Source organism: Eulemur rufifrons, chromosome 8 (genome assembly GCF_041146395.1).
Source record: "Eulemur rufifrons isolate Redbay chromosome 8, OSU_ERuf_1, whole genome shotgun sequence".
NCBI lineage: Eukaryota > Metazoa > Chordata > Mammalia > Primates > Lemuridae > Eulemur > Eulemur rufifrons.
In genome coordinates this window covers 21,659,832-21,687,007 of record NC_090990.1, presented here as the reverse complement: position 1 = coordinate 21,687,007, position 27,176 = coordinate 21,659,832, and the positions used below count along the sequence as shown (strand labels likewise).

The window sequence follows — 27,176 nt, the reverse complement described above, 5'->3', positions numbered from 1 at the left end:
GGTGTCTTTCAGAACGGGGACGGGACGGAAGGGAGGAGCGGGAGAGGCAGGAGGGGCAGGAGGGGTGATGGGCAGGAACCCCCTTCAGTGCCTGCTCCGCGGGGAGTGGTTTAGAGCCGGGCTTTCTTCCACTTCTTATGCATGTGTCCTTGGGTGAGTCACTTAACATCTCAGAATCTCAGTGTCCTCACCTGCAGCTGCCAGCATGAGATGAAATAGTGCATGTAAGTCAGTCATTAATAAATGGTGTCTTATTATTGGATCCCATTTAAGCAAAAGTGTAAACTCTCAGAGGCTGGAAGACCTTGAAGGTCACTGTAGCTCAGCCTTGATTGACTGTCCTCCCTTGCCCTGGGGCACCTGGTCCTGTGGGGGTGCCTGCACCCCTGGAGTGCTCACCTCCAGGCCTCAGGCTGGGCAGGGCCGGGGGCACTACTGGGAAGGGGGCTGCCTCCCAGATTCCCCCTGGCCTGGTGTCCTGAATGGACTGGCAGGTCGGACTCCATGGTGAAGACCCCTCTCTCTCCCTCCACACAGTGCCTGCATTCTGCTTGTGGCCCGCGTAGGTAGACAGACATGTCCCAGGAGGGGGATGCAGAGGACTCCAGCACATTCAGTCCCCGACACAGCTGTGGGCTTTTCCAGGAGGACATGGCAGGAGCCAGCTCCATGCCAGGCCTGGCACCGGACCTGCCAGGAGCACGCTCTGGGGCCCGAGTTTGGGCAGGCAGCAGGAAGAGGACCCTCAGGCAGGAAGCCCGTGGAGGTGCCGGCTCCCAGACTGGGGTCGCTGCTGGGGCCGGCCTGGGGATCTTGGAGCTGCAAGCTGTGGGCCAGGGCCAGGATTCGATGCAGCTGTGCACAGTGCGTGCTCAGAGGAGGGCTCAGGCCTCCAAGAGGCTCCAGGTTTCTCTGCACGACATCTTAGCTGAAAAATGCGCCAGGAATCTTTGTAGCATGCCTGAATGTCTCCCAAAGAGAGCTGTGGTCAGCAGGGAGAGGCCAGGGGTGGAGAAGGCGAGCTGCCCCAGGCCCAGAGAGGCCAGAGATGGTGGGATGACTTCTCCAGGGTGTGACGGAAGATGCCCCACGCTCAGCAACGAGGAGCCCCCTGAAAGGGGCCTGCCAGGCTCACCAGGCCCAGCCCCCGTGAGGGCAAGAAAGAAAAGCAGGAAATGCGGGTTGTGTTCAGAGGGTGGGGAGGGCGCTGGTGGGGGTAAGCTCCAGTGTGTGGGAGGCCCTCCCCAAGCTGCTGACCTGGAGTCCTTGGCAGGCCCCCCCAGACCCCTCTCCCCGAAAGACGCTGGGTCTGGGTCTGGAGATCCAGGTGGACATTGGGCGGGATGTGCCCCGGGGACTGAGAAGTTTGGGTGTTGGCCTGCTGCAGGGCATGGGACCCAGCCAGGCTGCCCCTGTGGCCCTGTTGGTTTCCTGGTGCCCAGTGGAGGGGAGGCCCCCAGCCCTGCACTGGGCCTGGGAGTGTCCGTACTGGCTTCTGCAGCGCCGCAAGAGGCTGAGCACGGTACGGGGGCTGGCGCTGCCGGAGGCCCTGCGGTGTCACACGACCAGGAGGAGCTGGAGGTCAAGGCTCAGCCGGCGTCCAGGGGGAGGCCGGGGCAAGGACTCGCTGCCCCTGCGGACAGCCGTGCCAGCTCCCCAGAGCCCTTGGGCAGCCTCAGCTCCTCCCTGGAGCCTGCAGCCAGCAAGGCCTGCCCAGGCCCGTCCATGGGGCAGAGAAGATCCGAGAGTGCTGAGATGGTGAAGAGGGAGCCCGTGCCTTGTGCCGGAGACCAGGACGCAGACAGAAGCACAGACAACCCCCACCAGGGCGTGCCGGAGGAATCCAGCCCAGGAGGCTGCCCCACACTGGTAAGTTGAGTCTGAGAGTTTGGGATAGGAAGGGCCAGGCCATGTCTCTCCGTACCATGCTTGGCAGTGGAATTTAATAGTGCTAAGCCAAATGGGCTCTTAACGAACATTCTCTGTTGCACATTTTAAGTAAATTGGGTAAACTGAGACCCACCAAGTCTGGAAGGAGAAAACATGCTATGTTTACTGAATTCTTGAGAGGGGTCATTATCTTCTGGAGTCAGTGAGTCCTGGGTTCAAATCTTGCCTTTGCTTCCTAGCTCGGTGACCCTGGGGTATTTTTTAGCCTCTCTGTTTCCTCATCTGTAAAAAAGGAATATTAATTCCAGTTTAATGAGGTGGTTTTGAGGATTAGATGAGATTATGGTATAATATAATGTGCCTAGCACAGCAGAGGCACAAAGTAGATTGCTTAATTTATGTTAAATTTGCTTTTCCTTTAGTGTTAACAATAGCCCTTTAAGATAGGCATTAGCTCCATATTACCAGATGGGGAAACTGAGGCTCAGGGAAGTTAACAGAATTCTCTAGGCTCACATAGCGAGGGAGTCAGTGCCCAGCCATGTTCTCTACATCCACTGCTCCCCACCCATTGCTCTTTTTTTATAATCATCATCATCGTTTTATTAACAATCGTAGCTTACATGTTTACACACCAACAACAGATGACACTACTTGACTTTGGTGTATACTGCTGACAGAGTTGAATTTTTATCACATTTATTGAATGTGTATTATGTGCTAAGTGTTTTCGATTTAACCCTCACATGACACCCAGAGAGATAAGGCGACAGACCCAGCTGGAAAATGACAGGCAGACTATAAACCCAGGCGTCTGTCCTGGGAGCTTGGTGCTCTGCCTGTCTGTGTATCTTCCACGTTACCAGCACAGTAGTCGGAGCATCCAGCTTGCTTAACATGTGCTGGGTACTGTGCTAAACACTTTAGCTTCAATCTTTGTGTTAGCAACAACCCTATGAGGTAGATACTATTGATATATTCCCATTTTACTGATGTGGACACTGAGACTCCAAGAGGTGAAATGACTAGTCAGGGCCAAACAGCCAATTAGTAGAACTGAGATAGGAACCAGTGTGTTTACCACTATTTGATACTATATAAACAGTCCCTGACTAACGATGATGCTTACAATTTTTCAATTTTACAATGTTGCAAAAGCGATATGCATTCAGTAGAAACTGTACTTCGAATTTTTAATTTTGATCTTCTCCCAGGCTGGCGATGTGCTGTATTATACTCTCCCCTGATGCTGGGCAGCAGAGCTGCAGCTCAGGCAGGCGTGAGATCATGAGAGTAAACAACTGATACTTTTTGCAGCAGTCCCCAGCCTTCTTGGCACCAGGGACTGGCTTTGTGGAAGACAATTTGTCCACGGAAGGGGGTGTGGGGAGGCAGAGCTCAGGCGGTGATGCAAGCGATGGGGAGCGGCTGTAAATACAGATGAAGCTTTGCTCACTTGCCTACGACTCACCTCCTGCTGTGTGGCCCGGTCCCTAAGTTTCATGGAAGACAATTTTTCTATGGACCGGGGTGGGGTGGGGGTGGGGGGCCGAGCTCAGGCAGTAGTGCGGCCTGGTTCCTAACAGGCCATGGACTGGTACCAGTATGCAGTCCAGGGGTTGGGGACCGCAGCTTTACAGTGTATTAAATACATTTCAATTTAGTATATTTCAGCTGACAATAGGTTTATTAGGATGTAAGCCCATCATAAATCAAGGAGCATTTGTAATTACACTGGATTGCTATTACGTTGTCTTTGTAAACATCACTCAAAACCATTAATATTTAATTTAAAAAGTAATATGTATTTATCATATAAAATAAAGAAGAAATAAAAATCTCCCATAATGCCAATATTCAGAGCTAACTTCTGTTGACATTTTGATATATGTCCTTCCTTCCTTCATCTTTTTCCTATGCGTATGTATCTTTTCTTCACCTAGAAATGGGATCACATGTATCAAATTTTATAATTTGCTTTTTTGGCATTTAAAAAAATTTGACACTAAATTTGCTAACAGAGCACGGAAGTCCCTTTTAGTACTTCCTGGCCTGGTTGCCCTTTATCTGGAGATAGCCACTGTTAGTGGTTTGTGTCCTTCTAGTGTCCCCTTTGTGGGCTCCTATGCATATATTTACATCTACACAGCGAGCCTTTTTATGTATAAACAGGCTCATCCTATACCTTATTGTTTTGGGACTTGTACTTTTTTTGTTTATTAAGCTACATAGTATTAGAAGATCTTTCCAAGTTGGTACACATTGTTCTGCTGAATTTGTGCTTTTCCTGAACCCTGCGTCATAGCTGTCTATAGACATATTTGTCACAGCGACAGGCGCTGTCAGGATGAGAGGATGGGCTGGAACTTCCTTTTCTCATTTCCATCCACTGTAGTGTAGTTAAGAACACGAGCCCTGAAGGCCAACAGACTGGCATTCAGTGCTGGCTTTGCCTCTATCTGAATTACCTAGGCAAGTGGCTTCACCTTTCTGAGTGTAGTTCCCACGTCTGTAAAACGTGAATGTGAAAAGTACTTAGCTCCTAGGGTGGTGGTAAGGATTAAATGAGATGATGTGTGTTTGGCATGTAACAAAAAACTTGGTACAAGAAAAATACTCAAAAATGTTACCTGTTGTTGTGCAATTTTGTCCTGCTATAACTAAGTCTGGGTTGAACATCCTTGTGCATCTGGCTTCTCCTCACTTCTGATGATTTATCTGGACCAGATGCCCAGAAATGGGGATTCCTGGATCTGCAGTATTTTGGGGGGCTTGTTTGAGCGCGGTGGTGGAGCCACGTTCCTGTCTGGCTTGACTGGAAGCAGCCACGACTGCTCTCTCCTCCAGGGTCCATCCTCGACTCTGCAGCACAGCCATCATCCCAGAGCTTCCCAAACAACCCGTTGCCATGGCAACTGGTACCAGCTGCGGTAGAGGAATTGAGGCTGGGCTGTGACAGGGACGGGCAGGTGGTTGCAGACAGGGCTGAGTAGGGCGTGGGCAACCGTGGGTACAGTGCCCAGCTGGTCTGAGCCCTGTTTTAGGGCTCTAGCACCTTCCCCTGGAGGCAGCCTGGCTTGTGGCAGGGGCAGACAGAGTTGTTCAAGGTCAGGCTCTGCCTCTTACTACAGGGTGACTTTAGACAAGAAATGTCTCTTTTCTGAATCTTAGTTGCCTCCTCGATGGAAGGGGGACAGTTAGGAGGGCCCCAGAATTGCTAGGAGTTTGGTATGAGAGGCTGTTGTGTTGAATTCTTATGGCTTGAAACGGAGACTCTTGCAGGGGGGCGGAGAGCAGGGTTGAGATGCCTATCTCTTCTCTGTCCTGAGCGCTGCAGTGGCCAGGGAGGTGTGGAGCCGCTTTGTGGCCGGGATAGCAGCGGGAGTGGTTGGGGGTTGGGGTGGGGCTCTGCGCCCTGCACTGCTCGGAGTCCGCCCGTCATCACCAGTGAGGCACATGGTGCCTCTGGCCCCACCAGGACCCCCAGGCTTGAGGTCCGTTCTCTGCAGCTGCAAAGTGTCAGGAGTGGAGGGAGGGAGGAGCGTGTTCTCTCCGCAGACCGGCAGCTTAAGAATAGCTCTTTTCATTAGAGTGCTTACTACACACCAGGAGCTTCTTGTTTGTCATCTCATTTAATCCTCACGATAGCATTAAAAGCCAGTGTCAGTACCCCCATTTGACTGAGTAAGAAAACTGGGATTCAGAGAAGTTAAGTGACTCACTCAAGGTCACACAGTGAGTAAGTAAGTGTTGAGTCAGGATTTGAATCGAGTTCTGTGTGATTCCAGAGTCTATGCGCTTAGCCAGGCTACCAAAGGCTTGGCTAAGGGGTTTGGGTGTTTATGGGACTTCATTACAATTTGTTGAACTAGGAGGGGGGCTCCTCCAGGGATCTCACAGTCTAGTGGGAGGAGACAGGCAAGTAACCAGAGGGCTGAAATACAGACCGGAGCCCAGTGGACCGTGGAAGCCCAGAGGGCAGAGGAGGGGGCTGTCTGAGCTGGGTCTGGGCAAGGGCAGTAGGTGTTCGGCAGGCAGAGAAGGTAGGAAGGGCACACCAGGAAGGGGCAGCGCATGCGTGCAAAGCTACTGAGGCAGGAGGCAGCTCGGAGTGTTAAGGAGCAGAGCGGCAGGTGGGGCACAGTCAAGAGGGGACAGTGAGGTGGAAGAGATGCAAGGAGACACTGCTTGAACAGACATGGAAAGACTTGAGTGTGGTCCAGTGTCAGGAGGGGTTCTCTCCAGGGCAGGAGCCAAGGAACCTTATCGACATCAACATTTACAGAGAGGGAGAGCTGCTTGTGTTCCAGGCACTGTTCTAAGAGTCTTGGATCATGATACCGATCCTTGCATCAACACTGTAAAGTAGATACTGGTATTAGCCCCATTTTACTGATGAGAAAACTGAGGCACAGAGAGATTAAGTAACTTTCCAAGATCACACAGATCCTAAGTGTTGGCAGCAAGTATATCATTGCATGAAAATGCCACAGTTTACTTATTTGTTGACTCCAGATGAACATTAGAGCTATTTGCAATTTTTTGCTATGATATATGGTGCTGCTATGACCAGTTTTGTATTTGTTTTTGGTACATATGGGCACGAGTATCTCCAGGGACTATTTTCTGGGGTGGAATTGCTAGGTTATAGAGTGTACACACCTTCAACTTTGCTTAAACAGTGCCAGATGTTTTCTAAAGTGGTTGAAATAGTTTACACTCCCACCAGCTGTGTACAAATGTTCCAGTGACTTCACATCTTCGCCAACACTTGATATTATCAGACTTAGATTTTTGCCAAAGTGGAGATACGCTATTGTGTCTCAATGTTGCTTTAACTTTCATTTTCCTGTCACTAAGGAAAGTCCCTTCATGCATTTGGGGCATTCCTGTTAAGTTTTTTGCCGAAAAAGTTATTTTGGGTGATTTTTCTTTTCTTTATTGATTTGTAGGAGTGTGGCTCATAATTTTACTTTCCTTTTGGGGTCTGTTGATGAGCAGTTCTTAATTATGTTTTATTGTGGTAAAATATGCATAAATTAAAATTTACCATCTTGGCAGTTTTAAAGTATTCAGTTCAGTGTCACTAGGTACGTTTCCATTGTTGTGCAGCCATCACCACCGCCCTTCTCCAGAACTTTGTCCTAATCCCAAACTGAAACTCTGTATCTGTTAAACAATAATTCCCCATCCCTCCTCCTCACAGCCCCTGATAACCACTATTCTACTTTGTCTTTATGAATTTGACTATTCTAGTACCTCATATAAGTGGAACAATACAATAATTGTCCTTTTGTGACTGGCTTATTTCACTTAGCTATTGTCTTCAAGGCGCACCCATGTTGTAGCAAGTTATCAGAAATTAATTCCCTTTTAAGGACGAATAACATTCTATTGTGTGTATAAACACCACATTCATTTATTCATTCATCTGTCAATGGACATTTGGATTGTTTCCACGTTTTGGCTGTTGTGAATAATGCTGCTAAGAACATTGGTGTACAAATACCTGTTCAGGTACCTGTTTTCAGTTCTTGTGTGCATATACCCAGAAGTGGAATTGCTGGAGGAAGTCTTAATTTTAAGATATTGAAATGTATTATTTAATTTATAGTTTGTATTTTAAAAAATCTTTTTAAAGAATTCCCTTCCTATTTGAAAATGAAGATATTCTCACATACTGTTTTTGTTTTGCCTTTCACACTTAGATCTACAATCTACCTGGAATTGATTTTTGTGAATGATGTGGGATAAGGATCCAATTTAATTTTTAAAGATGGATACTCAGTTGTTCCAACACCATTTTGTGAAAATTCTGTCCTTTCCTGCTTACATGCAATGTGAGCTCTGTTTTAAGTCTAGTCTCCGTATATGTGGGTCTGGATTCTGGTCTCCCTGTCCTCATCTTGTTCAAATTATCTTTCCCTTTGCTAATATTACTCAATGAATTATAGTAGCTTATTAATAATTCTTGATATCTGGTGAGACAAGTCTTCCAACTCTGTTGTTTTCAGAGGATCTTCACTCTTACATTCTTTTGCTCTTTCATATGTTACAATCAGCTTGTCAGTTTCCAGACACACACACACACACACACACACACACAAACACACACAAACCCATTGAGATCATGATTGGAAATATACTGAACCTATAGATCAGTTGGGGGGAACTAACATCTTTACAATATTGAGTCTTCCAATCCATGAACATAGTATATTTCTCCATTTATTTTGATCTACTTTAATGTCTTTCCATACAGTTTTATATTTTTTCCATGAAAACCTTGCACTCTTTTTCAGCTTATTTCTAAATACGATATCTATATCTCTATATAACTTTTTGTTATGGAAAATTTCCAATGGGTGTGAAAGTAGACTGAATTGTAAGCAGGGTTGGCAAATGATGACCCATAGATTGGCTGCCTCCCCTGGTTTTGTAAATAAGCATGACTATTTGTTTACATATTGTCTGTGGCTGAGGTAGTTGTGATAGAGACCAGATAGCTGGTGTCAAAGATAAAGCCAGACACTAGTTAAAGGGGTAAGGACAGATTTTAATCAGTAGTAACTATTGCAATAGGGAACACAGCCCAGCGTGAACTGAACTGAACTCAACTTCGATTTGTACAGAAGTAACTGGGCAGGTTAAAGGAAGAATCAAGGAGTAGGAAGGGGGGCAAGCAGGGCTCGGTAGAGTCAGAGAAGTGAAAGTTACAAAGGGTTAGTTGATGTAAATGTGATGAGGCCAGTTTGTCGGCTAGCTGGCAATTATCAAAGTTAGGATTCTGTCCTCCGATAGAGACTGGAAGACAGGCTCTACTCTTGGGTGTTGGGTGAAACAGGCAGTAAATTTGGGGGCAGCCTTGAGTTTTCCCAGGCAGGTACTTTAAGAGAGGGGACTAGGGTCATCTTAGGGATGTGGCCTTGAACTCTTAGAAACTATGTTAGTGCTTATTCAGGTCTTTTTTTTTTTTAACCACAGAGTCTTGGTATGGCCTAGGCTGGAGTGCATTGACCCAATCACAGCTGATTGCAGCCTCAAACTCCTGGGCTCAAGCGATCCTCTTGCCTCAGCCTCCCAAGTAGCTAGGACTGCAGGTGTGCACCACCACGCCTGGCTAATTTTTTTATTTTTTGTAAAGATGAGGTCTTGCTATATTGCTCAGTCTGGTCTCGAACTCTTGGCCTCAAGCGATCCTCCTGCCTCAACCTCCTGAGTAGCTGGGACTACCCAGGTGCATGCCACGCTGGGATAATTTTTTCAAAATTTTTTGTAGAGACGGGGTCTTGCGATGTTGCCCAGTCTGGTCTCAAACTCCTGGCCTCAAGCGATCCTCCCACCTCAGCCTCCCAAAGTGCTAAGATTACAGGCATGAGCCACCATGCCCCGCCCGATATGTCTTTTAAGTCTCTTTTAGTCATAGGTTGTCCCTCCATATCTTGTTTTTTCTTGCGGTCTTTTTTTGAAGAAACTAGGTTGTTTGTCCTATAGTTTATTGCATCCCTCTGGTATAGTTAAACATGTTCCTTTGTTTTCTCTATTTCCTGTAAACTAGTTGTTGGATCTAGAGGTTTGATTAGAATTGGATTCAGTTTGGGCGAACTATGTCGTAGGTGGTGGTGTGTTTTTTCATAAGGTTTCATTATACTACTTTATATTTTTTGATGCTGTTATAAAACGGTAACTTTAAAATTGCAGCTTCTGGCCGGGCGTGGTGGCTCACGCCTGTAATCCTAGCACTCTGGGAGGCCGAGGTGGGCGGATCGTTTGAGCTCAGGAGTTCGAGACCAGCCTGAGCAAGAGCGAGACCCCATCTCTACTAAAAATAGAAAGAAATTATATGGACAGCTAAATATATATAGAAAAAATTAGCCGGGCATGGTGGTGCATGCCTGTAGTCCCAGCTACTCGGGAGGCTGAGAGACCCCATCTCTACTAAAAATAGAAAGAAATTATATGGACAGCTAAATATATATAGAAAAAATTAGCCGGGCATGGTGGTGCATGCCTGTAGTCCCAGCTACTCGGGAGGCTGAGACAGGAGGATCGCTTGAGCTCAGGAGTTTGAGGTTGCTGTGAGCTAGGCTGACGCCACGGCACTCACTCTAGCCTGGGCAACAGAGTGAGACTCTGTCTCAAAAAAAAAAATAAAAAAAAAAAAAATAAAATTGCAGCTTCTAACTGTTGCTGGCATATAAAAAATACAACTGAGTTTCCTTTTTTTTTGAGACAGAGTCTGACTTTTTTGCCTGGGCTAGAGTACCATGGTGTCACCCTAGCTCACAGCAACCTCAAACTCCTGGGCTTGCTCAAGCGATCCTCCTGCCTTAGCCTCCCAAGTAGCTGGGACTACAGACATGCGCCACCATGCTCGGCTAATTTTTTTCTATTTTTAGTAGAGACTGGGTATCACTCTTGCTCAGGCTGGTCTTGAACTCCTGACCTCAAGCAATACCTCCTGCCTCAGCCTCCTAAAGTGCTAGGATTACAGGAGTGAGCCACCATGCCCGGCCAAAACTGAGTTTCATGTATTGATTTTGTATCCAGAAATCTTTCTGAACTCTTTTATTATTAATTCATATAGTTTTATCTGTTAGGATTTTGTTTTCTATGTAGACAATCATATGTAGACAACTGACAATTTGTCTTCTGTGTAGACCAGTCCCAGTTTTATTATTTCCTTTCAAATTTTTTACATCTGTCTCCCCCTCCCTTTCCTTACTGTGCTGAGACCATTAGGATAATGTTGAATAGAAGTGGTGATGGCAGGAACCCTTGACTTGTTTTGGATTTTAAAGGAAATGCAGTCGTCATTTCACCGTGAGTATGACGCCTGCTGTGTTCTTATATAGGTGGTCTTTATCAGGTTACACTCCCTTCTATTCCTGGTTTGCCAATTATTCTGAATGCACTGTGCATTTTATCAAATATATTTTCCCTATTTTTTGAGATAATATGATTTTTATCTTCTAATTTATTTATTTATTTATTTTTTTTGAGACAGAATCTTGCTTTGTTGCCTTGCTAGAGTGAGTGCCATGGCATGAGCCTAGCTCACAGCAACCTCAAACTCCTGGGCTTAAGCGATCCTACTGCCTCAGCCTCCCGAGTAGCTGGGACTACAGGCATGCACCACCATGCCCGGCTAATTTTTTTCTATATATATTTTAGTTGGCCAGATAATTTCTTTCTATTTTTAGTAGAGACGGGGTCTCGCTCTTGCTCAGGCTAGTCTCGAACTCCTGACCTCGAGCGATCCACCCGCCTAGGCCTCCCAGAGTGCTAGGATTACAGGCGTGAGCCACCGCGCCCAGCCTTCTAATTTATTAATGTAGTAAGTGAAGGAGTTGAGCTTTTTAAATGTTGAGCATATCTTGCCTTCTTGGAACAAACCCAACTTGATAATGTCATATCTTTTTATATTTTCTAACTTCATTTTGGTATTTTGTTTGGAACTTTTGTATTTCAATTGATGAGTTAGCTGGCCCAAAGTGATGTATTCTCCTACTATCCTTGCGAGGTTTTGGTATCAAGGTTTGCTATCCTTGTAGAATGAATTACAGATTGTTTTTTCTTTTTCTATTCTCTGGAACAATTTATATAAGATTGGAATCATTTGTTCTTTAGACATTTTGGTAGAATCGCTAGTAAAAAAAAAATGTCTGGACTGATGTTTTCTTTAGGGAAGGTGTTTCTCATTGTACTGCTTTATATTTTTTGATGCTATTATAAAATGGGAGCTTTATTATTATCTTATAATTATAGATTTATTCAGTGTTTTTTTTCCTTGAATCAATTTTGGTAAGTTACACTTTTCTAAATACGTATCCATTTCATCTGAGTTTTCAGATTTACTGGCGTGTTGGCATTCAGTGTTTCACAGTAGCCTCTTATCTTTGATGTCTGTGCATTAATAATTATTCATTCCAAATATTATCTAGCTGTACCTTCTCTCTTTTCCTTAATCAATCTTGCCAGAGAATTGCCAGTTTTTCCAGTCTTTTCTTCATTGTGTATTTGTTTTTAATGTCATCTTTCTTTCAGTTTATTCTATTTGATAATGTCTTAAAAATAGTTCATTAGTTTTTTGCCTTCTTTTCTAATAAAGTCATTTAAAGCTATAAGTGAACCTTTTCATTACCATTTTTGCTGCATCCACCAACTTGAATATATAGTCTTTCTTATTATCATATTATCATTCAATCTCAATAATTTACAATTTTTCTTTGATGTGTGTTATTTAGAAGTGTCTTTCTTAGTTTATAAGCATATTTGCTGGTGCTTGTTGTTATTGCTTTATACTTAATCATGTTGTGGTCTGAGAAGGTCATCTTTGTCTGAGTTGTCCAGTATCACAGCCACTGGCCACCTGTGTCTGTTGAGCCTTGAAATCTGGCTGGTCCAGACTGAGATGGACTATCAGTGCAAATGCACACCAGATGTCAGAGACTCAGTACACAAAAAAGAGTGTAAAAATATAATTAATAATTTTTGTATTATTTTGTACATGTTGAAATGATAATATCTTGGATAAGTTCAGTTAAATATAAAATTAATTTCACTTCTTTAATGTGGCTGCTAGAATTACTTAAAAGTACACATGTGGCTCACATTATATTTCTATTGGGCAGTGCTGGTCTAGAAAATACAGATCTTTTAAAATTTGTTGATATTTGTCTTATGGCCCAGGTAGGGTGTGCTTAATTTTCATTTGTGTTTAATGTATATGGGCAAAGAATATGCATTCTCTAGTTATTAGAACTAATGTTCTCTGTGTATGTATATGTGCACATATACAGATTAAACTTATAAATTGTTTTTTATTCTTATTGGATTATTTTGTCACTGTGATTTATCAATAGTTAGAGAGAAACATGAAATTTTCTTGCTATAATGGTAGATTTGTCATTTTCTTGTAGTTTTACCAATTTTTGCTTTACATTTTTTGAGATTATGTAATTAAGTGCTTATAAGTTTAGAGTTGTTATAGTTTCCTGGTGAAACTGCTTATTATTATGTAGTAAGGTCTTTGCCTCTAATAACAATTTTGCTTTAAAGTCTGTTTTATCTGCTATTAATACAGCTACAAAGATTTATTTTGGTCACATACCTTATTCCATTTTATTTTTTTAAAACTTTTTGCATCATTGTTTTAGAAATGAGTCTTATAAATACCTTATAACAATATTTTCTTTCTTTAAAGGTCTGATAATTTTTGTATTTATCTGAAGTATTAGTTCATTTACATTCTTTGTATTTATGAATTTATTTGCATCTATTTCTACCATTTTATTTTGTGCTTTGTTCATAGTTTGAATTTCTATACTTTTCCCCCATGTACTGCCTCCTCTTGGATTGATGATTTGTTCTTGTTCCTTTTTATCCCTCCAGTAGTTTAGAAGTTTTCCATGCCCTGTTTATGTTTTGGTGGGTGGTTCTCTTAGAAATTTTAACTCGAATACTTAACTTACCAAAGAATAAAGGTAGCTACAATCTTTATCTCCCTGCAAAATGATAGAAGGATCTCGGAACGCTGTAATTCCAAGTACACACCTTCCCAATGTGTGCGCTGCCGTTACCCAGTCAATTGGTCCTATCTTATTTTTTTAATCCCCCAAATTACACACTGTTATTACAGTTTCGTACAATCAATGTTTGTTTAGGTTTAACAACATATTTATCATTTTCTTTGCTCAAAGTCTCTCCTTTCATCTCAGTTGTTCTACCTGGGTTTGTTCTTCCTTCTGCCTCACGTTCATCCTTCAGCATTTTGTTTATTGAGCAAAATAAAATTATCAAGCAAAACAATAACTCTCTTGGTTTTCTCTACAATATTTTTAATTCTTCCTTATTCTTGAAAAATATTTTGGCTGGGTCCACAATTGAGAGTTGTTTTCTTTAAGCACATTGAAAATATTATCTTTCTGTTTTGCTTTTCATGACCATGGAGAAGTCAGCTGTTACTCTGATTGCCATTCCTTTATAGGTACAATGTCTTTTAGTGCCTGGCATTATGGCACAGAGATTAAAGCTCTGGAATCAGTTCCTGGATTTAAATCCCAGCTCTCTGGTTTATTAGCTGTGACACTGGGCAAGCTGATTAACCTCTCTGTGCCTCTGTGTGCCTCAGTTTCCTCTTTTGTAAAATGGGAGCAATAATATTACCAGTACATACCTTATAGGGTTGTGGTAAGGATTAAATGAACTAATATGTAAAGCAGTCACAACAGTGGTAGCACATTTTAAATGCTATTAAAGTGTTAGCTATTATTTTTTCTTTTTATGCTTTAAGATCTCTGTATCATCAGTGTTGATGTGTCTGGGTGTAGATTTCCTTTTATTTATCCTGTTTGAAATTCACTGAGCTTTTTGAATCTGTGCCTTGTGTCTTTTATCAATTCTGGAAAATTCTTGGCCATATATCTTCAAATATTGCTTCTGCCCCATTCTCTCTCCTCTCTCCTTCCAGAACTTTAGCTAGATTAATTAGTCCTTTTCACTCTATCTTTTGTACCTCACTGTGTTGCACAGTCTCTGTGCTGTGAATATTCTAGATAATTTCTTTAAATCTATATTCTAGTTCACTAATTTGTTTCAGCTGTGTCTCATATGTTATTAAACTTACACACTGAGTTTTTAATTTTAATTATTATTACGATGTTTTTCATTTCCAGCAAGTTGTGTTTGGTTCCCAACCAAATCTGCCTGGTTATGTTTTTTATAGTTTTTTTGTCCTTCACGCGTATGTTCCACTCCTTCCTTTTAGTTCTTTAAACATATTCTACGTACATATTTGTATTCTGGTCTGAGAAGTCTGGGATCTGAAGTCTTTGCTGTCTGGTTCTGCTGCCCCGTTGTCCTCGAGCCTCATAACGCTGGTGTGAGGACCCCCGAGACGGGCCAGCGACGCGCTTTGAGCTGTGAAGGGCTGTTCTTAATATCTTTCCTGCTCCTTTTCTTGCCAGATCCCCTGTTTTCCTTTTTTCTCCCTCTTTCTCAATTTAATTTTTTGAAAGGCTGATTCATTGCCATGGTTCCAAAAAAAAAAAAAAAAAGAGAAAAGTCGCCTTCTTAGCACCCAGCCTGGGTGATTAGGTTCTTACGGATACTTCCAGAGATATTTTATGCATATTCAGGAAAACACAAATTTAAAAATTCATTCTCTCTGTAACGCAAATGGTGGCACACTAAACATATTGTTCTGAACTTGTTTTTAATAAAAAATATGTTTCTGATTATAAAAGAAATACATGCTCATTTTGAATAACATGAATACCCAAGTGTCTACAAGTAGAAAGTGGAAGTCTCCTGAAATTTCATTCCCCAGAGATAACCTCTATTATGCATCTATAAATATGTATTTACATAAATGGGCTTATGCAACAGATACTGTTCCATAACCTTTTTTTTTTTTTCTTTTCCTCCTAATAAGACACCCTGACATCTTTCCGTGAATCTTTCCATGTCTCCACATAGCCCAGCAGTTAAGTGCTTGGACTTTGGAGTCAGACAGAGCTAGGTTCTAATATTAATACCAGCTTTGCAGCTTAGTAGCTATGGGACTTTCCAGATCCTCTCTGAGCCTCAGTTTCCTTGTCTGTAAAATGGGGACAGAAATAGTATACACCTCATCCTGATAAGACCATGCATTATGTGCTTCCCCTGAAGCCAACTACTTTGTAAGCCTTCAGTGAATAATAAGTTTTAGAATGACTGCCTCCTTTATAATAGACATATTATGACTCCTTTGTAATAGCCACGTAACATCCGTAGCATGAAATGTCACCATTTATTAACTGTTCCCCCTTTGATGAACACTAGACTGTACCCAACATTTTTGTTATAAATACAACTCGGTGAACACTGAACACACACCTTTTCCAAATGAGTGTCTTCTTTTTGTGAATTCCTTGCCATGGCATGACTAGGTCCTCTGGATTCTAATCTCTGCATCCTCTTTCTCTCCAAGGACGAAGTGAAAATGCCCCAGGGGGTGAAGCTTGTGTGTTACGTAGGTTTTGACTTTTTGTTACTGCCCTTCTTCCTTCCTTTCCTCAGGTGGGGTGGGCGGGAGGGTCCTCCACAGTAGAGGTGGTGCTGGCACCCCAGCTTGCCCTCCTCCTACATCCTAGTACTCCCCTCGCCCTCTGCTGCTAGATCTCAGACTTCCAGTTTCCCCGAGATCGTGGAACCTGACCATTCCATGATCATTCATTCAAGGATTAGTTTTCAGACCCATCTGCTTTCAAAACAATTCCCTGTGGTTTGCAATAAATTAAAAGAATCCAACCAAACACATTTGAAATGGGATAAAAGCCTAAAGAAAGCAAAAGGAGAAGGGGGAAATCTTGTTACAACAACCCCTCACCCTCAGCCAATCTTGGAAAAGTACAACTGCTAGCCTCAAAGTTAACACTGAGCTTCCTGCCAGCCATAGCAAAAAGGGAAGCAGGATAGATTCTGTAGCTCATTAGAAGACCAAAAACTACTCTGCACCTTGAAATGGTCATGAAGGGATTTCTCTCAGGGACATAGAGGGATGATTGGCAGCCTTACAGAGGGGGTGATGGCTGCATGAGGCTGCTCGGGAGGAAGGGAAAGGAGCAAGTCAGTGATCCCTAAAAGGCGCATGGCAGAGCTTTGAGCAGGAGAAGGTGGAGTCAGAACAGGTGTGTCTCTCCTGATGAGATGCATCTCCGGTCCGAAGGGGGGTAGGAAGGGTCCTGGGGCAAGGTCGGTTAACTCTGAATGTGGTGGCTGGGTGTTAGAGGGAGGGTGGGAGGATGGGAGTGAGGACAGGCACCTCTCACGGGACAGGAGCCAGCTAGTCAGCAAGCATTGATGGAACACTACTATGTGCCAGGCCTTTTCCGATATCGGGAACACAGTGGGGACAAGACAGGCCCATTCCCTGTCCTTAGGGGGCTCACAGTCCAGTGGGGGAGAGAGACATCACACAACTGCGGGCGAGGGAGGTGGGGGAGCAGCCAGCCCTGCTCGGTTCTGAAGTGCGGTCTCCCCTGCAGCTGGGTTCAGGGGCAGTGGTCCAGCTCCTGGGGGCCGTCAGCCACAGCCAGGCAGGGGGGCAGCTGCCGCCAAAGCTGGAGGCTCTGGAGTACTTGATGGAGGTCAGCTCATCCTCACCTGCCCGCAGGCCCAGAAGGAAGGAAAGGCCCGTGGCTCTGGGCCCTGCTGGGTGCCAGGTACGGAACAGGCTTCTTTATATAGGTGATGTCACTTAATCCTGCTGAGAGAGGTGCCTTCACACCTGATTCAGACATGCCCCTGAGGCTCAGAGAGGTGGCATCACTTGCTCACACTGGCTGGCCTGGGCTCTGTGTGCTCTTTCTTCCGCACCCCTGAATTCAGGGGCTTGCCTGGAGGACAGAGGGGCTGGGCCTCCATCTGGGCCTCAGCTTCTGGCCTCAGTCTTCTGGCCAACCAGCATGTCCCCTTCCCAAGATTTTCCAGCCGCCTCCTTCAGGAGGTGCAGCATGGGACTCTGGGGGCCTCTCGAGCCCCTTCCACCCGCTGGGAAGCTGCTCCCCGCCCCTCAAGGACCCCATCTCTAATGCTGAGTGTCCTCAGGTGAGTGCTTCTGGGCGTCCTTCCCCAGGGCCTGGGTCAGGGAGCACATGGGAGTGGGGAGGTGACGAGGAAGCAGTGTCCCCTGGGCCAGAGGCTGGGCCCATTAGGCACAGCCTCAGTTCCTCACCTGTCCCCTACAGAGTGGCTCGGTGGAGGCTGAAGAGGAGGAGCCTCTGCAAGAGGGGACAGAGGACTCAGGTGAAGGGCCGTGGAAGATGCCCCTCAGCCGCCTCCTGTTCTCCAGCGACTACTGGGGACTGGGGGGTGGGATTTGGACCCAGCTCCTGGCCCAGCCCCCACTAGGATTCTCCTTTCTCCAGACCCCATCAGCCTAAAGCCCCTCCCCAAAGGGCTGGGGGCTGCTCGCTGCCTGGGCTCGGCTCCCAGACAGCTGGGGGGCCCCTCTTGTCTGCCTAAGCCCTTTAGCACTGAGTCCACCCCCTCCCCATTCCCCCGGGCACCCCCTGGGAGCCCGTGACTCTCTCTCCCCACAGCTCGGCCTCAGCCCCAACAGGAGAAGCTACCCCTGGACATCGTGGTGAGGGACACGGTGGCCCGTGCCATGCAGGAGGCGCTGTGGAGTCGGTAAGGCCTTGCTCCCCACTTCCCAGACACCTGACGGCTGTCCTCACACATCCCCACCTGCTCGGCCTCGCGTGTTCTGAGGGCTCCTGTGTGTATGACTGAGCCCATTTGGTAGCTGTGAGGCCACTCGCCCACACAAACAGCCAGTGGAGAGCTGAAATTTGAACCTGGATCTCCCTGGCTTCAAGGTCGTGTCCCCCGTAAGCTACTGTGGCCCTCAGCGTCTGCGCAGGTCCCTGTGGATGCCGCCCACAGCAGATGCTTTCAGACGCACCAGAGTCTGCTGGGAGCGGCTCAGAGACCTGGGCCCAGAGCTCTCGCTTACTGATGGTGAGACCGAGGCCCAGGGAGGGCAGGACTTTGCAAAGGCCGCACTGCAGGTCACTGGCGGAGTCAGGTTTATATCCAGGGCCAGGCCCCGTCCCCTCCCCTGATTCATGCCTTACCCTCCCCCCCCAGGTTTCCTCCCCTCCACATACCCCAGTTCCGGACTCAGCGTGGGCCGAGGAGACAGACGATTTTGATTCGAATCTTGCTTTGCCACTAATCGTGTGGCCTTGAGCGAGCCCTTATCTTCTCTGAGCCTCAGTCACCCCATCTGTAAATGGGGAAGGATAATATTTCTTCCCCACGGGGTTGGGGTAAGAACAACTAGGGTCATGTAGGAAAATGCCCAGGACATACCCCACCCCCTCACCCCATCTGTCCCCGTCCCTCTGGGGCCAAGTGCCCGGGCGGCCTCACAGGCTCAGCGCACACGGCCCTGCCCCTGTCCCCACAGCCTCCAGGAGCTTCCAGACCTGGTGCTGCCTGAGGAGGTGGTGGAGGGTGTCGCAGCCAGCATCGAGGCAGCCCTCTTCGACCTGACACAAGGCACCAACTGCCGCTATAAGACCAAGTACCGCAGCCTGCTCTTCAACCTGCGGGATCCCAGGAACCCGGTGAGCAGAGCTTCGGGCCGGGCCAGCCCTCCCCTCGAGGCTCAAAGCCCTGGGAGGACGTTGGGGGCCCGCGGAACGGTGTGGTGCAGCCCCTGCCTCCTGCCCCTGCAGGACCTGTTTCTCAGAGTGGTTCATGGAGACGTCACCCCCCACGACCTGGTGCGGATGAGCTCAATGCAGCTGGCGCCCCGGGAGCTGGCCCGCTGGCGGGACCAGGAGGAGAGAAGGGTGAGCTGTTGGGCCAAGACAGGGTGGACGACAGGACACGGGGGCAGACGGTGGCCCAAGGATGGAAGGAGGGAGAGACAGAGACAGAGAGCAGAGGGAGGAGGAAGATAGGGAGAAACACAGAAACCGGGAAACAGAGGAGGGAGACGGGGAAAGAGTCAGAGCAGACATGAAAGGGATTGGGGACAGAGAGCTCTGTATAGAGGTGACACACTTGGTTTGCTATGGAGCTGGGCTGTCGGGGGAGGGGGAGGACCGGGTTGATGGCCCAGAGTCTGGAGTCCAGGGTGGTCATCAGCCGTCCATGGGGGCTAGTCCCCTGACGTGCCCCTCTTCCTGTCCCAGCTTTGGACGCCCTGGAAAAGGCTGGAGGTCTTCCTGGTACCCCAGGCTGGTGAGGGGCCCCACTGCCCTTGTGCTTCACAGTTATGTCCCCATATACCCTGTGTCCATGGGTCTGTCCCTGCCGGGGGCCTGCTTAGGGACAGGGAAGGTGTGGCACTGAGCGGGCTTGGGAGGACACTCGCCCAGTGCTTGTTGGTGGCCCAGTGGGAGAGGAGGGGACTGATCTAGGGGCCAGGGCCACTGGGATCTGGGGGGGCGCTCAGGCCCCTGTCCTGGAAGACACTTGGCTGGCTAGAATGAATAACTAGAGTCCGTCAGGTGACTCTGTCCACCACAGGCTGAGCCTCTGTCCAGGCACCGTGGGGGGCCAGGGGTCAGGACTGGCTGTGGAGTTTGTGGGGGCCGGTGCAAAAGGAAAATGTGGACGCTTCGTTCAGCAACTACTGAGTCAAGGTGACACAGGGCACATAGTGCAAAGCACTAAACAAAGACAGGGCCCTTCCAAGCACAGATCTCACGTCCGTGAAGCCGACCCTGCCAGGGAGGATGGGACCCCTGTCTTCACAGGGTTATTAGAAAAGGAGAGACAGGCTTCCAAGAAACATTTCCGATAGAATGACATCGATCAACAATAAGAATCACAACTAGCATTTACTATGAGCCATGCTCCAGGCTAAGCATTCTACAGATGTTTAATATAGTGCCTTTAATTTAATTCCCAGAGAACAGATAAACTAAGGCTTAGAGCTGGTAAGTGCTTGCCCAAGGCCATACTACCTTGTAAATCTTTATTAAGGGCCCAGCTGGGACACCAGAGCTTACACTCTTTTGACTGCACCACCCCCTTCCCAGCACAGGGGGCAGAATTGACGTGTGAGTGAAGGTGAAATCTAGGAAGGCTTCCTGGAGCAGGCAAATATTGAGTTGAAGTGTGAATGAGTGGAATATGGAGAGGTAGTGAGGGTGGAGGGCTTTCCAGGGGAGAGGAATGGCAAAAGCAAAAGTGTGGGGATAGGGGAAGGCCTGGCATGGAAGGGGACCCACAGGAGAGGGGCCTCAAGGGAGCTTTGGGCTCTTGGAGGCCAGAGACCCCTTAACCTGGCTGAGCTTGGGCTACTGCCCCTCTTCAGGGCCTGGAGATGATCGAGCAGCAGCAGCAGGAGCCGTGCAGACTTCCAGCCTCCAAACTGACCCACAAGGGTGAAGTGGAGATCCAGCGGGACACGGACCAGACGCTGACCCTGGAGGATCTGGTGGTGAGTGGGGGCTGACCTGGTGCCAGGCGGGGCCCAGGCCCAGGGATCCCACTCCTGACTCCACCAGCCGTGTGGCCTTGGGCAGGTCACCCGACTGCGCTGAGGCCCACCTTGTTGTGATAAAGCAGGGACAATGATCTGACCGCGCAGGGTGCGGGGCGGCACAGAGCGAGACAGCACCACGCGCACAGGCCTGCCCGTGCCTTCCTGGTGCTGGTCCCCTTCCTTGTTGTCTAACCCCAGCGCACCCACATGAGTCCTCGGTACCGTCACCACAGGCACCCCCAACCTCAGACGCTCTGCCCCGGTCTCTGCTGGGAAACAGGGGTCCTCACTGTCCAGGCAGTGAGTTTTTCCGACATGAGGAACACAGACCTCTGCTCAGCAGATTTGTTCAGGGATGCTCCATGCGCCCAGGGCAGTCGGGCCAGAGCCTGGAAAGCCAACAGCAGTGACCAGGGTCTGGTCTCCTCCAGAGCACCCTTAGGTCCATCCCGCTCCTTCCTGCCTCGGCTCTTCCCCCTTGCGCGTGGCCCGACATGGCGGCTCAGCAGCCCCAGAACGGACCAACCTGTCATCTCGGCCTCGTGCAGCCAGTCGGAACTTCCCCCGGGCTCTCTGCAGTCACGCTCAGAAGCCACTCTGCCTGTGGCTGGGTGTTCCGTGGGTCAGATGTTCACCTGGGTCCCATCGGCTGTGTCCAGGAGAGGCTGCAGGGCAGGCGCTTTGAGCCGTATTCATTCACCCAACACATACGTGTTTACCGAGCACCTGCTGGGTGCCAGGCACGGTTCTAGGCTCTGGGGAAACGGCAGCGAACATGAGAGACAGAAATCCCTGCTCCCCTACCACCACCACCACCGCTCAGGCCAATGACTGGGAGAACCACTGCCTGTGCAGAGAGGAGCCCTAGCGGGTGTGGCTGCCCCCCCAACCAAAGCCAGTCTGTATTCCCCAAACTAAGTGGAAATGGAGGGGCAGGAGCTAGGTTAGACCTAGAGAGAAGCCCTCGGCCCCAAGAGAAAGGAAGACAGAGGGGAGGTGGCCAGGGAGGAGAGGGGGAAACAATACATAAAAACAATCTTTTTATTAAACGCCTACCGTGGCTGGGCACAGTGGCTCACACCTATAATCCTAGCACTCTGGGAGGCTGAGGCAGGAAGATCACTTGAGGTCAGGAGTTAGAGACCAGCCTGAACAAGAGCAAGACCCCGTCTCTACTGAAAAATAGAAAAATTAGCCAGGCATCTTGGCCGCATGCCTGTAGCCCCAGCTACTCAGGAGGCTGAGGCGGGAGAATCGCTTGAGCCCAGGAGTTTGAGGTTGCAACGAGCTACGATGACACCACTGTACTCTACCTGGGGCGACAGAGTGAGACTCTGTCTCAAAAAAACCCTAAACAAACAAAACACCAGTGCATCAAACCTCACAGGGACCTATGAGGTGGGTGCTTTTGCCTGTTTCCAGCCTGAGGAACCTGGCACCATGTGCCCGAGGTCACGCAGCGTGCGGTGGTGGGGCTGAGACTTCAGCCCGGGCTGTCTGACTGCAAAGCCTGTGCTTTGGCACTGCTCTGGGGGTGGTTTATAAGACAAGAATAGAGCTTCAGAGTCTTCTTAAACCTTCCTAAAGCAGTGTTTGTTTTGTGTTTAAAGCTATGCGGGGGAAAAGTGACTTGGCAATAGACATCAGAAGTCTTTAAAATGTTCTTTCTCCCCGATTCTGTCATCTGCCTCTGAGAACTTGTCCTAAGGAAATAGTTTCAAGTTTAGGAAAATACTTTCTGCGCAAAGATGTCTTCAGTGCTATTTATACCAGCGAAAACCTGGAAAGGACCCAGGCGTGTGGCAGGAGAGATGCTACGTCCACTGTGGTCCACCCAGCAGTGCGGTGTCTGCAGGGACTATAGAATGTGGCATTTGCCTCTGCTACCATTGTGGACAAAAAGAATAGAAAGGTGAATATTTGATGCCAGCTATTTTAGTAAAAGCACCCCAAAACCTATGCATAGAAAAACTATTATAAAAGAATGTCTAGAATATCAACGGTTGTCTCTGGGTGGAGTCAAGAGGTGATTTTTTTTTTTTAATTTTCAATTTTTCAGTATTTTTCAAATTTTCTTTACAAGTTCATGGTACTTTCATGATAAAAAATATTGAGAAAAATAAAATAAAACACCTCCCTGGGGCCCCCTTCCCATGGAGGGCTCCCGACTTCCCCGGCCACCGTCCCAGCCTGCCCCTCCCTCCTCTGCCTCCCAGGGCCCCGCGGTGCCCACAGACTGCAGCTCACCGCCCCCGCCTGCCACGCTGGAGGACACCACGGAGCAGCACGAGCACCACTTTCTAGACCCCAACTGCCGCATCTGCACAGGTGGGAGGGGGACACAGGAGGGGTGCAGGGGCTGAGTGTGGGGTTCAGCAGCAACAGGGATTCGTGGCAGAGTGGGGATGCCCCCCCAAGTCACCAAAAAGAATTTGGTTCAAACCCTGGCTCTAGAGCTCTGGGTTGGCTTCAGCCTAGCTGCCTGCCCGTTTCAGCTCCTGCCTCTGCTGTTTGCAGGCTGGGAGCCCTCGAGTGAGCTGCCAGGCTCCTTCAAAGCTATCAGGAGCAGCGGGGACAATGTCTTCCAGAGAGTCCTAAGCCTGGTTCCTGTGTCCTCTCCGGAGATACCCAAAGCCAAAGAGATGCTTCCCATGGAGCCCCAGGACAGGTGTGGGGCTGGGAGCAGGGAGGTGGGCAGCCCAGCAAGGTTGGGGGAGGGGCCACCATCTGGGGCAGAGGACACGGCATGGGCTTTTCTTTCTATGTGGCCTTGGGCAAGTCTTCCTTCCTTTGGAAGCCTCAGTTTCCCCATCTGTGCAATGGAACCAATCGTCCCAGCCTTCTGGTTGCCCCCTGCACAAGGCCAAGCTTGGAGCAATGTTCCAGTCCCCACAGTGGGGACACAGCACCTGCTCTGAAAAGAAAGGAGGTGCTGGGGAAGTTCTGGTGACCTGCTCTGCCTGGCCCTGTCTCTCTGTCCCTCCTTCTAGGGTCCCTCCATCTGGGTTCCAGATGCCTGCTGCACCCACAAAGACCCTGCCTTGCCAGCCGCCCTGGGAGGGCACTCTGGACATGTTCTCCATCAAGCGGTTCCGGGTCAGAGCTCAGCTGGTCTCGGGACACAGCTGTCGGCTCGTCCAGGTGCACCTGCCCTGCTCGCTGACCAGCCCCGTCAGCTACTCACACCCACATCCATCCACCCATGCATTCTCCTACTCATCCATTCTACAAGTCATCGGGACCCCTCTCTGTGCCTGGCCCTGTGCAAGGCACAGGGGCAATGAGACGCCATCCCCATTTCTGCAGAGACACACAGGATGACAGACTCCCTGGAGCCCAACGCATAAAGCAAGGAGGGTCCAGCGGAGGAATCTGATGCCTGTCTGGCTGGGAGGAGGGTTTTAGGAGTGATCATTGAGTGACTGAACGATCAACTCGAGTGGGTGGAGGTTAGAGGAGGGAGGAGGGGCTTCTGAGAAATTGTAGGCAATTGGCCAGGACAGGCTGGGGGCCTACAGGATCAATTAGAGCTCTCTGGGCAGCCACTGAGGGTCCAGATACACTGTGGCTCACCTTCGCCACAGGCTGTGGCCCTCCAGGTGGCTGGGAATGAGCCACCCTAAGTGGGTGGGAAGCTGGGGGCTCACTGGCTACCCCACCTGCCCCCAGACCCTGCCCGAGGTGATCCGCTCAGCTGGCTGCATCCCCACCACCACTGTCTGGGACCTTCTGGCCAGCATCGGCCCAGACAAGGCCAAGGTAACTGCCCCTCTTCTCTAGCACCCTACCCCTACCCTGAGCTCGCTCCCTCTCCACCTCTGGAGCAGAGGCCTGGTTTGGGATATCTGGGTCTAGTTCCCAGCGTGACTGCAGACTCACTGTGTGATCCTGGGCAAGTCCCCGTTTCCTCCTCTGGAAAATGGGGACACACTTCCTCTCAGGGTTCTCAGAGGTTTAGGGGAGCCCAGGGGTGACTGCAGGAGCAGTGGATGACTGCGCCTAATGCTGCTCTCCTGCAACTGCAGGACGTCTGCGTGGTCAGACTGTGCCCACAGAGGCCACAGGACACCCAGAACTGCCACCTACTCTACTCCTACCTCAACAACAAGCAGTGCCACAGCCTGGCCGCTGTGGAGCATGTGGGAGTGGTCCTGCTGCCCCTGCCCGCCTTCCAGCCCCTGCCCACCAGACTGCGTCCTCTGGGGGGCCCAGGTGAGTACCCGATGCCCATACCAGACCCTGCCACCCCTCGCTTGGTGACCAGACTGGGCATGGTTGACACCGTCACCCTATCTCAGCGAAGGCAGGCACATCTCAGCAAGGCACTCTTGACATGTGACATCAATAACAATGATAGCTCACACTTGGATATTGCTTCCTGTGTGCCAGCCATTGTTCTAAAAGTTTACCTGGATGAAATCTTTTGGTCTCAAAATAGCTCTAGCTATTCTGATGAATGGTACCATTAGATTCCCCATTTCACAGATGAGGAAACTGAGGGAAGGAGAAGGCAAGTGACTTGTCCAGAGTCACACAGCCAGTTAATAGCAGAGCCGGGCTTCACACCCAGGCAGCACGGCTCCAGAAACCAGGCTCCATCACCCCACACACTGCCTGTCCAGCTAGGCACCCCGAATGAAACTCCTGGGACAGCCACATTTGACCCAGGCAGCAGGACAGAGGCAGAACTCACAAATAACTGACTGTAACCATCACCTAAGATCGGAGGGAGGGATGTTTTGCCACAGCTATCCGGGCCTCTGTGCATGGATACCCTCCAGGGCTTGGCTCCAGGCAAGCAGCTGGGGAGCGGGGGTGGGGACTCAAGGGGTGGACTGTACCCCTTCCCAAACAAAGTGCTTGGCCTTTCTTGGGTGCGTGTCCTGGAACAATGAGGTAGACTTTGAATCCACAGAGTCCTGAGGTCAAACCGTCCATGCCCCAGCCTCAGCCAGATGAACCTTGATCACACTGAGACCAAATCTTCCAAGAGAGGCTCACCTTCCCACTTCCTTTCCCAACCATCTCATGGGCCCCCATGTCACTGTTGGGGAGGCTGTTCTTGGGCCCTAAACTCTATAGACTGTTGCAGCCAGAATGCAGCTTCTGGGGGCTGTGTGCTCCTCCGCCTGCCTTTGGTCTCTCCCTTCCTGTCTCCTTCCTTCTTTTCCCAGGTCTGGAAGCCACTCATTCAAGTCTGTTGCTGGCTGTGCTGCTCCCCAAGGAAGGGCTTCCAAACACAGCAGGGTCCAGCCCCTTGTGGGGAAAGGTTCAAAAGATGGTCTCATTCAACAGGAAAGTGGAGATGAGATACTACCACTCAGAGTACAGGAGGCCGCATGTGGCCCTGAAGGGGTCCCCTCCCCAAAAGCATACCCTGCCGCAGAGCCAGGGGAAAGGCAGTCTGGCCCCAAGGGGAATTTCTGCTTGGCAGAGGTTCCCCAGAGGCAGGGGGAGGCTGTGGGCAGAGCCTGAAACTTGGCAGGGTCCTGGGCGAGGGTGGAGGCCCCCAGAACCAGGTTGGTGCCAGTCCCAGAATCCCTGTTCAGCAACACCAGCTGCCCATGGCTTTGGCCATGGCCAGCACCTCCACAGGGCCTCCTGTCCCCACCAAGCCCTGCTCCAGCACCTTGAATCCCTGGTGACCATAAGTCACCAACTCCAAGCCTCACTGTGGCGCCCAGGCCAGGAACTCCTTCCCCCATCCCCTGCAGCATCTGCCCAGCCCCCTGCAGCTCCAGAGCCCCCTGGCCCAGCCCCTGACTCCGCTTTGGGTTCTACAGATGGAGCTGCCTAGACTGTCCCCTCCCTAGAGAGGCCTGACCCTCCTTACCCACCAGAACAAGGGCTTTGATTCCCTCACCAGTGCTGAACCCTGAGCTGTTCCAGAGAGACGGCGGAGGGAGGGAAGGGTCACCTCTACCCACCTGCCCTATTTGAGTTTCCTGTTCTGCAGTCTGTTTGCTGTTGATTTTTTGTTCAATAAAGAATTTGGTAAAGTTGGGATTGCATCTGCAGGAGAGACTCCTCGTCCTGGCCAGTTGTGGGCTGGTTGGGCTGTGTCTGTGAGTTTCTGGGCACCAATATGCAGCCTTGCTAGTTGCTGGTCTGAGGTCTTGAACCATCACTGTGTCCCAGGTCACAGCTGTTTCCATGGTGGCCTCTGGAAGCATTTTGCAAGCATTCTGAACTAGGAGGAAGAAGGGTGGTGGGACAGAAGGCAGGACTGGAGTGTGGGGAGAGAGAGAAATGGAAAGAGCCTTTTGGAGGGGCATAGACACCTAGAGATTGCTAG

General features: G+C 49.0%; 1 protein-coding gene across 4 annotated transcripts; it reads left to right on the top strand.

The window, feature by feature from the left end:
• Positions 1 to 651: 651 nt before the first annotated feature.
• Positions 652 to 26,678, top strand: SPOCD1 (SPOC domain containing 1). 4 transcript variants are annotated; one of them, XM_069477592.1, is made up of 15 exons: positions 652 to 1,869; positions 15,863 to 15,904; positions 16,920 to 17,096; positions 17,356 to 17,481; positions 17,622 to 17,679; positions 17,976 to 18,066; positions 18,848 to 19,007; positions 19,119 to 19,235; positions 20,711 to 20,836; positions 23,098 to 23,209; positions 23,399 to 23,549; positions 23,872 to 24,022; positions 24,551 to 24,640; positions 24,907 to 25,093; positions 26,056 to 26,678. In XM_069477592.1, the coding sequence occupies exons 1-15, from the start codon at positions 652 to 654 to the stop codon at positions 26,676 to 26,678; spliced, it is 3,429 nt and encodes a 1,142-aa protein (XP_069333693.1). The 4 variants fall into 4 exon arrangements, with proteins under 4 accessions (XP_069333693.1, XP_069333692.1, XP_069333694.1 ...); XM_069477591.1 differs by having other exon boundaries at positions 24,907 to 25,100; positions 26,024 to 26,678; XM_069477593.1 differs by lacking the exons at positions 652 to 1,869; positions 15,863 to 15,904; positions 16,920 to 17,096; ... (3 more) ...; positions 18,848 to 19,007; positions 20,711 to 20,836 and having other exon boundaries at positions 19,173 to 19,235.
• The last annotated feature ends 498 nt before the right edge of the window (positions 26,679 to 27,176 follow it).